The 14,262-nt window shown below is 29.1% G+C and overlaps 1 protein-coding gene across 1 annotated transcript in view; it reads left to right on the top strand.

The window, feature by feature from the left end:
- Positions 1-813: 813 nt before the first annotated feature.
- LOC129981562 (mucin-17-like) overlaps positions 814-14,262 on the top strand; it is a 307,915-nt gene continuing 294,466 nt past the window's right edge. The window contains exon 1 of the mRNA XM_056092447.1: positions 814-896. Coding sequence (XP_055948422.1) covers positions 829-896 — 68 coding nt within the window. The 5' untranslated portion in view covers positions 814-828. The remainder of the gene's footprint in view (positions 897-14,262) is intronic.

Below are 14,262 nucleotides of genomic sequence, written 5' to 3'. Positions count from 1 at the left end.
CTAGCTCAAATCGTTTTTGGATTATCTTTGCCACAGACAGACAGATATACATTTTCCAATAATGTGTTTTTCCAACTCAGGAAGGTCTAAAACATAAAGATTCATCAAAATCTTGAGTTCGTATTTTTTTGAAAATTACTATACTCTCTATATACTACGTATACGAGGAAGTAAAAAGAAACAACTTCAATTTTAAAATCTTGGAAAGCTTGCAAAACGAGGATTGTATATGTAGAAAATGCATGATAAGCGATAAAGAACCACCTGCTTTAAAGTTATACAACTTATTCAAATATATATCTCAACAAAACGCTCAGTATTCTAAATAACGCTTTTTAATCTCATTAGTATGCGCAACCACTCTTGTTTAGATGTCGTTTTCAGTTGACTTTTGACCTCTGGCAACGGATGTCATTTACCTCGTGGGTACTGGGAGATACTCGCCTTGAAAACGATATGAATCTGTCTGCATCGGTGTGGTCATCGAATCTTCCGAATACTATTAGATGGATAGTCGTCTGTGCATAAAAATCACGCAAGTTCCCAGACATTCTGCGGGCGGGTACGCATGCGTTGTTGCTATGGTAACGGATGTTGCTCAAGCCATGTAAACGAAGCACCTGTTGCAGCCAGACATTTTTTGAAAATTTTTCGACTGAGGTTTCTCCTTACCGTGCCTCAAAACAGTGGCATCATCGCAATGTTGTTTTTTGTTCCATCATTCGCAGGACTGTTTGTTTAGGCTGGTGTCTGAGTTGGCATATTAAACAGCTCCGACCGATTGGATACACTCAATTTTTTTCTTTTGTTGTTATTAATTTTGTGATTATGGGAAGTGCGTGCTTCAAAGAAAACGTAACACCTTCGACGGAATATTTCGTTTACAGATGTTACAGGTAAGTAACCGCTGCTTTTGTAATTTGTGCGTGTTCAAAATTTTGTCTTATTGAATAAAAATACTTTGCAGAAAGTTGGTGTGAAATTAAAGTCATTCTAAAAATACTGAATTTTTTAAAATATAATTATAATAATACAATAATATAAATAAAACAAATAATATAATGCAAATAAATAAAATAATATAATAATATAAATAAATTAAATTTTTTCTATATAATTCTTTCTTATAAAAATTTCTTTAGAGGAAAAAAAAAATGAATGTATAATCTTTAGAATGCATGTGCTGTTATAACTGCCTTTAATCGTAATACGTTATCTCTAATCCTCACTTAAGTGCCCATCTTATGTTCAATGTCTTAATACGTCTCTATCTCTATCTCAACTGATAATAAAGAAAAATGGGTATATATGTTGACGTTCTATAGGTGTGTGTTTGACTTAGAGTTATCAGATTCTGTATAAATATATTTTTGAAAATGAGGATATACATCTCGGAACGATTTTTTAAAGTTTTAAATAAGAATTTAACTAATTAAAATTAAAAATTTGGCCTTTTTAAACTAAAATTTTAAAAAAATATTCTTAGGCAAAAAATGCATTTATACATCATTTTAAAATTCAAATCTTTATTTTTTTAAATGATAATGTTTGAATTTCCGGGCAAATTTTTTTTTTAAATTTGGAATTTAAAAAAAATAATTTTGCAGCTAATTTTCAGCAATAAATAACAGTGTTGGAAGAAAATTAAACTAAATTAATTTAATCAAACTAATTTCATTGCTTCGTAAAATATTTAATGACGTTATTTGCTTCCATTAATGAAATCCAAAAAAAGATTATGTATGTTTTCTGCGTCATTTTCTCCGGGAATCAAACAGTGATGTCCCAGAACAGTGAAAAACCGAACAGAACTGTCACCCGGGCAGTTTCGTTTTTAATAGCTCTATGATAAAATAATATGGCTTTGAAGTCTATCACAATATAATGCTTAAACCTTATTTATGGATGTATTATTTTAAACACAGTTTTAGAGAACATTACACACAATTAAGATTCTTACTGAACTTGTTTTTGTATAGGATAATGCTATAAAAAGTTGCATTACTTACTTCAGCTGATTCTTTAATTTTTAAAATTTTAACGAATAGAAAATTTGCCACGAAAATAAGGCAAGCTGGATTCTTAAACACTTGATATATATTGATTCAGTGATAATTCGGTTTTCGAAAAACAACCACGTTTAAAATGTTTGGTATTGATTTTAAATTTTCGCCATCATTTCATTCAGAATTTTTTATGGTAGAAAATTCACTGCCTGTTTCAAAATAATAGCAAGAATGCAATAGCATATCATCAAATTAAACAACTTTATATTCCTCATTTTTATGTTATCATATAAACTTTTTCAACAGCGGGAAATATTGTACAATTCTTCTGAGCAGAATCCCTCTAATATACTATTTTCTTTCTTACAGCTTTCTAGTTTTTATATAGTTTTAGCAATAGAAAATAGAAAACTATACGAGAAAGAAGATGATAAAGGTTTCTAGCTCTTACAATAACATTCGTCTTTGCACAATTGTTTCGATAGAATATATATTTTAAATATATCTATATATTTGAAATAACAAGGAAAATCGAAGTACTAGTCCCCCAACTGTAACCGGTAGTCCGAATTCGCCGATTTTTCTTTCAAATGAAAGCTCATAATCTCTAGATTCGCCATCATTCCTGTCCTTCACCATCTTCTATTTTCCAGAGAAGGGTTTAAGACATTACTTCAAAGTACATTCTCTATGATGAAAAATTCGACAGAGATCCCCTGCCACTATTGTATTTGTTTCGCAAATTTTTATTTCGTGTGAATGTTCATGACCTCTAGTTATGCCATCAATAGCCGCTTACCCTTCATCTAGATATATGAGAGATATCACAAAATAAAATTTGGGTAGAGTCCCAAATCTTAACAACTGGATTGATTTCGCCAATTTGGAGACACAAGTAAACAATCAAAATGCTGTTTATTACGACGGTTTAATTTAAAATAATACTTTCTTTTGTTGACATAAGATGTAATAGATACATCGATGTTGATTGATATGACTAGATTAATACTATTAATATAGTAGGCGAAGAGTTGGTCGCTAAGGTGACTATTATTGTAAAAAATTGGGAAATATTGCATGATATCTTGTAGCATATTGAGCTTTCTTTTTTTTAAAAGATACTGTAGGACTGTTTACAAACACAAGCTATTTGTTGACTTGATTCTTCCGATTTCAAATTAAAATGAAGAAGAATCAGCAAGTATGTTCTTCCCTCGATTTGAATATGTGTTTCGAACCCATTCTTTTTGACAGATTAGTTCGTAATTTTGGCAGAGATCTATAAGTTTTGGGGCCAGGGTGAAGGTGCTAAATTTCATTTATTGTGAATATTAGTCAGTTTAAGTTATCTTTCGCAGATATACACAGGCAAAAAAGCAATTGGGCATTCAATGCACTGACAGTCTTTATTCAAACTATCTAAATAAAAACAAATACGGGACAAAATGCTTAACTTGCCGCATGATTAAGTCATTGATCATGTTTAAATATAATCAAATGGATAGACTTCCGTTAAATAATTTTCGTCCAAAATGTGACAAAATCTGCATTTTAGCACAAAGGCCACATACTAAATTTTATCTATCTAGATTGGTAGGTTTTACTTTCTCATGTATGAAATATACGAAGAGAAAGCATTGTAATTGTCAAAGAACTCAGCATCGATATTCCAGGAATCTCCATTACTCAGACATCTCTGAGTCCTAGAAGATCATTTCTGGGGTTACATTTCTCTGTCTGTGAACACGATAACTCGAAAACACTTTGAGATAGACAAATGAAATTTGGTGTTTGACCTTTACACTGAATTTATAGATTTTTTTGAATAAAATACATTTAGAGAAAATCGAACTATGTCTGCCCTAATACAAGTGAATATGATTACTTCAAAACAGAAAGAGCTAGATCTGTAACGTTACATACAGTGTTTTTGGGAACACAGATATGTATTCAAAGTTTTTTGACTTATGTAATTGGAATTTAAAATTTTATCTTATAGAATTGTAGTTGTCCGTCAAATTTCAACTTTAATTAGTTGACATAACAATGTTAAAAAGGCGTATATGATTTTATCCACCATATTACGAAACACAAAAAATTCATGTGTAGGACTCAAAAATCTGAGCTCTCATGACTTCGCGATTTTACCCAAAGTCCACGACCCCGGGGGGGGGAGCACCTCGAAATGAGGATGAGATGCTTTCGGAATGGTGGTTGGATCTCGCCACCCTGGAGGGTACACAAATAGGTGGGGGATCTGACTCCTCCCATCGATGACGGGACGTACTTCCTCTCGGGGAGGGTTGTACCTTGGCCGTTGATGGCCTTAGGACTCAACCACAGTTCCCGCCAGTGTTGCTGTTGCGGCGGTCCGGTCATTCAGTTTTATGGTTTAAATCCGTGTGCCTTTGTGGCGGTTCGAAGAGTCAGTTTGCTGACTTACCCAAAGTCTACAATTTTTTATCTTTTTTGAGTTAAACGGATGAAATTTAATATAACAAACACAAATTTGTAGATTGTTATCTCATTTTGAATGAGATCCACACAGATGAAGTCTGTAAGTTCTCTAGTAAAGTGAACTCGATAAATACAAAATTTAAAGAGCCAGATACATAAAATTTGACACACAAATTTAGCATCTAAAATGTAGACATATCAAATTTGGAAACAACTCCGTCAAGGAGTTGATCATCTATGGAACTATACTACCTCATGCATGTAAACGTAATAACAAAAAAAACTGAACGACAAATAAAATAAATGAAATTTGGTATATGTTCTGGTTATAACAATTGCAATTATATGACGAATTTTTATTTCAATCGGTAGGAAAAAGGACTGCTAAAATATATATTCGATTTTCGAGAACTTGTATATTATTTACATGCCAGGTATTTATAGCCAAAAAAAGTCTCCAAAGGTCACACGCTAGATTCTGTAAGAATTCTGACTTCACGCCAAAAATCTATATTTTGTAATTATTATGCGAAGAATTCGCGACCTTACCCAATTCTACAATTTTATATGGGAGCGATATCACCTTTATAAGAACGAATGCGAGCAAATTTTGGTGACCAATATGCAGCAACTTCTCATTTTCCCTTCAGCTTCAGAAAAATTAAAATCATAGCTCCTAAAGGCATCTAATTTAAATTTTATTCATCAAATTCAAATTTTAGCACCATTTCGAATGTTAATCTTTTATTCTGCTTCTTAAAGTTACCAGATATGGCTAACAATATGGCACAAAAATTCACATTAGATAGTCTAACTTTAACAATAAGAATTAGGTGTCAATTGGTCAGAAAATTCAAGTCTTAACCATTAAATCAAACAACCTTGAAATCTATATCAACAAAACTCGGTCCCGTGGAACATAACAAGAGAACTGTTTTCTTGACCTTAACTGATATTTATGAATGGCAACGGGATACGAGTCCGCCAATTGGGCATGAATGGGACTTCCGAGATCCTCCATAGAGTTCTTTCATAAAGTCCTAGAATCCTTTTATGGAGCAATGACACTTCCCACCAAAGTCAATTGACTTACGATGGCTGTCTGAGATTGCAGTAACAACGCCATCTTTAAACACATGATGATTAGTGATGCTTCATTCATCATGTTGAACGTGACGCTGTCGGAATAAGATATCGAAAAGAACGTTTTTCTTTTACAACTATTTTAAGAATTGGGGGAGAGAAATTACTGAGAGACTTTCTGTGATTTGTTTGGGAATTAATATATATGTTAGTACGCACAGATTATTAATTACCTTAACTACCTGTAGATTGTGTAATCGAATAAATTAATTACTTTTTATTTTCATATATACGATATAAGGAGAAAGTATTCTAATCATCAAAAAATTCGGCAAGATTTTGATTTTCGAGATTATGACAAGTTTTCATATTATAGGCCTTTCAAAGTTCGAAAAACACATTTTTGGAATTCGGAAAACACATTTTTGGAAGATAAATAATAATAATAAAGCTTTCAGCCACATTGATGAAGTTTAATACATGCCTGCATATCAAATCTGTAGATTTCTATCAAATTTTTAGCGAAATCCATTAAGAAAAAGTCTGTCTGTCCGTATAGAAGTCAATATGGAATTAATTTTTGTATGCTGTTTCTTGAGCTTTAATTTGCTTATCGAATATTTTCCAGCCTCTTGACGTTTTGCTATTTTAATTTTGCACTCCAATTTTTTTTTTTTTTTTTTTTCATTTATGAAATTGTGTTTTCTTAAATCACGAAATCACGTCTTCATTTTTTTTTTTTTTTACTTTTTAGTCGTTAATGTATTTTATGGTTTTTGTTTTATAAGCAACTGTTATGCAGTTGCTTATAAAAACAAATTGCCAAAATTTATTTATAATTAATGGGTTAAATAATAATTAAAAATAGTTAAATAGTAAACAGTAAAATAGTAAAACTGTAACCGAGAACTTATACCTATGCAAATTTTCTGAACTCATCTAGAATTAGATGAAAATTGATTAAAAAAGTATCTTTTTACAACCATGAAAGGCTGATAGTTAAAAAATAAGAAGGCATTAAAAATAAATTTTAAAATGTTGAAAATATGAGATGAAAATAAAATCGATTCCAAACAGAACATGAAAAGAAATCAGTATCAAGCAGATTGCGAAATATGTTATATTTAATTAATTATAAGTTTAGATGTTATTCTCCTTCTAAAATGTTTTTTCCAAAATATAATTGCTCCACAATAATCTTTAAAATTTATCTAAAAATATTCGTTTTTAGAGAATCAGCTTTCAAGCAATTCATAATGGAATCTTTAGAATTATGATTCTTTGAAATATGAAAAATGTTTGGAAATTTTGATAATTTATGTTAATTATTTAATTTATTATAATTTATGTTTAAAATTATTTAAATTTTTAGCTTTTTAAAATAATTTTGACAATTTATTAGCTAATTAGTAAACTATTTTACTTACTGTAGACTTGATTTTAAGCAAGATATTTTTTTTAATGAAAAAACGTTAGCAAAACAATTTAAACTTATAATAAAATAATTTTAATTTCAGATTTAATATTTCAAGATAATTAAAATATTTTTCCTTTATCGTCTCTACACTCATTTGAATAGTTTTTAAAAATAAAAAGGTATTAAATACATCTAGAAAAATAAAATAATTAAGCAACCCACAATTAATAATCAAACATAGTATTTAAAAATAAAAATATTTTTGTTCTTCTGTCAATTATTTAATACATTGTTGTCGTTTCAATAATTTTTTATAATGCCAAAAAAATAATAAAAATAAAAACAAATTTTAAAAAGATAATCGAAAGGTGTAAAAAGGAAAAAATGCAGCTTAAATTTTCTGTTCCATTTTCATCGGTTTTATCTATTATAGAGTTGTATTTCATTCACGCTCTGGACAGAATCAGAATTTTAAATGCTGTTATATAAAACAGTTAGAGATGGTAAAACGTTTTGTTGCCATTTCGATTTTCTATGACGTCATATTTTCAGAAATAAACTTTTGCGAAATCGTTTGGCAAGAACGTTTTCACAATACGATTTCACAAGAATAGGTTGTCTTTCAAATTTTTACATTCGACTTCTAAAAAGAATCGTCGCCATTTTGTAAGTTAAAAATTGCTAACATCATTTTGATTTTATTAAGATAATCTTTTTTCTGAATATGAATATGGATCTCAAATTATTAAATCTCGAAAGTTTTATGGAAAAGTACGACTTTTTTGTCTTTTGTTTATATCCTTATTTTAAAGATTAAGTCATCTATTTTGAGTGCATGTTTTATTAATTTATTTTATAATTATCTATTTATTGAATTATGAATTTATTTTTTTGCTTCTTTTCTAGTCAAATTTATTCAAATAAGATTCACAATTTTTTGACATTTATTTTAAAACACTCATTGCAAATTTGAGTGTAATAGCCTTTTCAGCTAAATAAAATCCCTCAAAACCTTGATTTTCAGCCAATCAATCAGTTAAATTCCAAATGACTTTTGAAATACATAGATATTTTCCTTTCAGTCAAATTAAACCTTTTAATTGTATTTTCTTCACACGCCATTCCAATAATGCAGACATTCGTTTTTCTCCTTCAAAACTTTTACTTCATATTAGGTAAATAAATTAGCCGCAGTACCCGCATTTATTTGTTCTATTTGTTTGTGAGAAAAAGCAAAAAACATATTTTAAGGCCCTGAGCTCTAATTGATAATAATTAATTAGTTACTGCTCTAATTTTAGTCTAGACATTTGCTACTAATAATGTAAGAGAAACTCACTAAGTTATAAAGTAAAATAAAATTCTTATTCAGTGAGCACAGGCTAAAAATAATAAAAAAAGGATATGAACTGAACTCATTAAACATTTTATAAATGCTCAAATATGAGAAAAAATTTGATACAACTGTTATAGAAATAGCAAAAATGTTAAAAGATAGCTTTTAATTATTGTACCTATATAAAAATGCTTTTTTAAGTTTTTATTCTGTGTATTAAGAGTAAAAATAAAAATGATTTTAGAAAGCATTTTAGCATTGAAATTGGCATAAGTGCATGAATTATATATGCGATTAAAGAGTGATATTGATTTAATATTTTGTCAGAAAATTAGATATGATAAAATGTTTAAATTAACTTTGTAGTGGTTACATAACTCTACTACCTTCTTTTTTAATACAACAGATGTCGTTACCTTATTAATATCAAGGTATATTTTCCATGATCCTTCTTGGGGGTCATTTGTTTGTATTCAAGTGAGTATCTTGTATTTTCCTGTTCGTCTTTGTTTTGTCTTGTGAAATGTGGAACTTAGAAAATAATTAAATAACTGTTCCTGAAACTTGTCAATTATTTTCAATTACCTCATAATGGAGTTATAAAGAGTCTCGTCCCTCTTCGACTTCCAAAATTGATTAAAAATAAAAAAAAAAATAGTATGATAAAGAAATTGATATCACTATAGAGTTATTATTTTGAATTTTAAGATGGTGTACAAACATTTTTGTGCAGTTATTTTTTTCAAATGTGGTGATGGCAACGTATAATTTTTCAACTTCCATTTCACTTCTTTAGAGGGTCGTAAAAACCTTTTAAAAGCGCAGTTAATCTTCCTAGGTTCTGAAGAATATGTTCCAAATTTCGTATTAATCTGGGAATTGCAAAGGATTCGAACAAACGCATTTACTATTTGTTATAAAAGATTGCTAAAACATCGATATCTTTATTCAATACTAGCCGCCTTTGGCGACCAGCCGGTTCGCCAGTATTACCGCTCGCTACAATTTTCAATTAAATATTTTAAGTAACTTGTCTCTTAATAGCTTCTGAAACAAAACATTTTTGATCTTCAAATTTTGATAGTCATACCAAACTTATACTGTTGTTTAGATCGTTTCGTTCAATTTACTATATATATATATATTTTGCTAATTTGTTGTCATATCCGGTAAAACTTCAACTTTAATTTAAAGTGGAAATGCTGAAATTGCAATTAATTTAAAGATATTTTTTAATGAAATCAAGCATTTTATTTTATTTATCATTTTTGTTGTTATTTATTTATTATTATTATTATTGAATATGAGTACTGCAAACAGAATCGTTCGGTATTTAAGTCTTATGTGAACTACAAAATATTTTTCATAATTTGCGTAATAATTCAACAAAAATTTCTCAGATTCAGCATAAAATTCAGTTTTTAGTTTTGCTTTCAAAAGGATTGAAATGAAATCAATAATAATATTTTGTTACGGCCTCTAAATATATTTCAAAAATTATGAAGTCTAAATTTAATGCAGTAAGGTATCATATTCTGAGAAATATTCTGGACACACCAAATTTTAAATAAATGAATGAATGTTTCTATTTTCCACGATTAACTAAGACTGATTTATGAAGTTTTGAATGTTAAAAATTTAGAAAAACTCAACATTTTCATAATCTTAGGCCAATTAATCTTGAGAAACCTGCGCGCTGATTTGATTGGCGTATTTTCTTTAAAACGATCGATAAAAAATCTAAAATTATCCTTTTTTTTTTTTTTTTTTGAATAGTGATATTCAAATTTTTATAAATCAGTCAATTTAAGTGATTGATTTTGTTGATTGGAAATTAATTCTTTATTTAAAATATTAGTGTTTCAAAAACATTTTGTTAAACGTGATTTCCACAGCAGAAGCTTTATGTAAAATCAAAAATTCGTTATATATTAGAGTATTTATTGGATCAAGTTACATAAAATGTAATCATTTTCCATTTAGACCATTTTAGCAGATCTGTGTCTATTACTAAAGGTTTACAAATTAGCAGTGTGGCCCTGATTTGAATAGATATCCTGTTCATATTAAACAAAACTTGCTTTAAAATAAAACTGATTTATTGGATTAATAATACAAATAGTGTAAAAGATCATAAAATAATTTTTCTTGAATTTATTTTTTAGAAAAAAATAATGTTTCATATTTGTTTCATTTCCTACAGACACGTGACGAAAATCATATTTTTGCAGATTTCATTTCCAAAAAAATTTAATTTATTTTTAAATGGAGCTTTAATCGATGTGATGGCAACACTTTGAAAAAAGCTCATTTATTCCCCATGAATGCGAAAAGTGTTCGTGCAGCTTAAATTTTATTTTTATTTTGTACGAAAAAAATTGTTGAAAAATATAGTTAAAATATTTATTTAAAAATTCATTACAAATTGAAATTTAATGCTAAAGTTAAAACATTGGTATCATTTAAAAGATAAATTTTTGATCTTTAACTTCATGTAAAAATATTTTTTGTGCGGTAATATTTTAGGAAGTTATAGCAGAAACACGCTAAAATTTCGTTATTTTTAAAATAAATAAAATTCTAATTAAAAATTCGAAAAAATAACCCCGAGCTGCACATTCCCGGCCTCCAAGGTATACACGTGCCAAATTTCGTAGCTGTTGGTCGAACGGTCTGGCCTGTAGAGTGCCAACACACACACACGCACATTCACACACACACACATTGAGCCTTATTATAAGTATAGATTTAACAATGCATGCGAAAAAAAAAAAAAGGCAGGAGAATTTTAAGAGATTTTAACAATACTCTTCACTTTGATGACTTAAAGAAAGTTGTCAGTAGTTTGTGGCAATATCAAAATTGTTTTGTGCTTACATTAAAACTACTTTTCCATATCATTTCGGTTGAAAATTTCGAATTTTTACCTCTATAGAGTTGCTCTTATTGTTTACTTATTGTGAGAGGAAAATAAATCCTCTCAAGTAATGCAACGTTTTGTATAAAATTCCAGAATTCTTTAAGAATAAAAATTCATTTAACTTCAATCATAATTTTTCAAGAATATGTAGGCCTTAAAATTTTCCTTATGGTGAAAAAAGTTTGTACAAAGCTCGTGTAACTAATTCTCATTTTTTTCTATAAAATTTCATATCAATTTGCATTTAAAAAAATATCTTTAGAGTTTTGGTTTCTTCTCATCAAAATTTTTAATTCTACGGGGAAGATTTTATTCTTTTATAGCAACTTGAATATTTCTTTTATCTCTGTTTTGAAGTTCTAAGCAAACAGCCGATTTCTTTTCAGAAATGCTCCATTGAACTTAAGATAGCTGACTGTGGAAATGATTGAAGTAGTCGAGTTCTTTATACAGAAAAATAACTTGAATATCCGTTTTCCATTTCAATAACGATTCCATTTAGACTTTATTTGCATTGTAATAATAATTTCATTTTACGATCCAAAAATGCATGCATGCATTTTCCATTTTTATTTTGAATTCTTATTTATTTATTCTATCTTATTTCATTTTTTTTGTTTGAAATTTTTTAGTTTTCCAACAACATAAGAAATTATACATCTTCACATCCTCTGTAAATTCTGCTAAGGACTTTAATTTCAAGTCCATCATTTATAAGGAGTTTATTATCAATCCATCATTTTATGACCAGTTTCTCAAAGTCAGAACAGACACTTTAAAAAATAAATTCCCAATAATACTACTTTTAGTTTTTTTGTGTGGGTAATTCCTATATTCACTTTGCATTCCCACCAAAGGTTACCATGAATATGTGGATTAGTATATGCCGAGTAATAAACATGTTATCACTTCCTTGGTAGATATAACAATGCAGTCGCTTCGAATTACCTTTACTCAAATGAAGAGATATACCAAAGAAAGTTTTGTTGAAGACATCCAATTTCAGTATCTTAACTCCTGCTGCCGCGACAACAATGATTCAGATAAGCCCAGTCCTAGACACAGCTGTGTTAAATCAATCCTATCTGATTTGCAGTAAAGCAATATCAGATTGTATTCAGGTATTGGGATTCTGGACTATTTCATGCTCTGATGTTTCTTTACATGTTAGATAAGGAAACAATAGAGGTAATGTCCGGTAACCATTTATGATATAATAACATTTAACAAATCTGCTTTATGAAAATAGCTGCAGTTTTTTTTAACTGAAAATATTATAATTAACTGTTTGCTTATTGCTTTATAATTTTCAAACTTTGTTTAGAATTTGAATAATTCATATGCATGGTAAATCCGAATTAATGACGCCTTAATGGAATTTCCTTTAATTTGCGATTTTTTTCATCATTCCGTATTTATTTTTATTGAATTTTTAAAAATTGTCGCTATAATACAAATAAAAAATGTAATTTGTAAATGAATTTGCTTTATATATTTAATTATGAATGAATTACATTGTAAAATAAATTTTTAAAAGCTCATATTCTAAGAATCCTTGTCCATATTTTTCATATTCTTGTTGGCGTTTATTTTCTGTATACCGAATACTAACGTTACGAATTTGTAATATTTTATCCTTGTGCAGAAAGACTCCTAGTGGAGGAAGATAGTTTAACAGATATAGAAATAGATGTTGAATATATACTTGGTCAGTGACACTCGAACTGGACCATCATGTGGCGACGAATTTGAAAACAAAAATAGAGGATTTGGAATATTCGAGAATTTTGGCAGCAGCTTCATTAGGAGCGATGATACGATATTTTTCTAGACGCTTCTGCTCTGCCACTGAAACTATAAAAATAAAACCGAGATACAAAGCAATCGGTCAGTTGATTTGAGCTCAAGCAAATTGCTGAGAGAAGTCTCTTCAATGAGTCTTCTCTGAGCGCTTTATATTGATACAATTGTTTAATAAAGATTTTCTTCTTGTCGTTTAATACACGCGCTGTTCTGTTGCATGGCTTGTTTTGTTTCCTGTATTATGTGTTTTATACAAATAAAAGCGTCGTTATCTCTTACTGATTCTGTTGCACTTTTCATCGTGCAGCAATCGGACAGATTTTTCCACAACAATATACACTTTATTTCAAAATTGTATACATATATATGCGATATTCTTCTAGAAGTTTCTCTCAATCGTAATATATTTCAAATATATTACTTCACGTAATATATTTCAAAATATATTACGATATGATGTCCTTTGTAATACTTTCCTAAATTTTTTTTTTCTTCAAAAATATATACTCAGAAAACAGAACAAATTCCATTACTTTTTCGTTAAGATAAGCCTAACTTATTTGTTCACAAACTCCTCATCCTCGCCTTCCATGGCAGTCACGTACCGGAATGTTTTGACTTGTCTTATTCCCACTTTCCAAAATCGAACACACCGTAAATGAGGAATAAAACCATCCTTTGCGCAAAGTCACGTACTTCCCTCTGTAAAAAAAAAAAAAAAAAAAAAAAAAAAAAAAAGACTACGGAATTCTGCGAGATTTCCGATAATAGATGGCAGTTGGGTATTTGGTGGAATATTTGAGCTGAGATTTTCTTTGGAGACATCTCCAATGATGCATGCTTTTGAATTACCTGAAAGAATCTGAATGTGTGTTCTTTCTAGACACTTTTGTGTCTCCTAGCATTTATATTTCTGCAGACGATTTTTTTCTTTCTTTCTTTTTGTTTGCGTTGCTTGTTGTGGCTGCGTTCTTTTATGACATCCGAATGTTTCATTTTTATTTATTTTTGTTTGTTTGTTTTGTAGACGTTGAATATCCGATGACTTAAAAGTGACGAGAAAATTTGAAGCGCATCGCTTTTGACTGACTCTTTGATGATTAATGCAGCAAGGAATATGTTATTGAATGAATCTTAAATAAAATTTTTTGATTTACCCAATTCATTTGATGTCTACATTTATTACACGTTACTAGATTTTTATTTTCATATATGATGAATTTTATGAAGAGGAATAATT

This window comes from Argiope bruennichi, chromosome 8, assembly GCF_947563725.1.
Source record: "Argiope bruennichi chromosome 8, qqArgBrue1.1, whole genome shotgun sequence".
In the NCBI taxonomy this organism is placed as follows: domain Eukaryota; kingdom Metazoa; phylum Arthropoda; class Arachnida; order Araneae; family Araneidae; genus Argiope; species Argiope bruennichi.
Note: the sequence above shows the minus strand (reverse complement) of the source record. Positions and strands in the feature narration are given on the sequence as shown.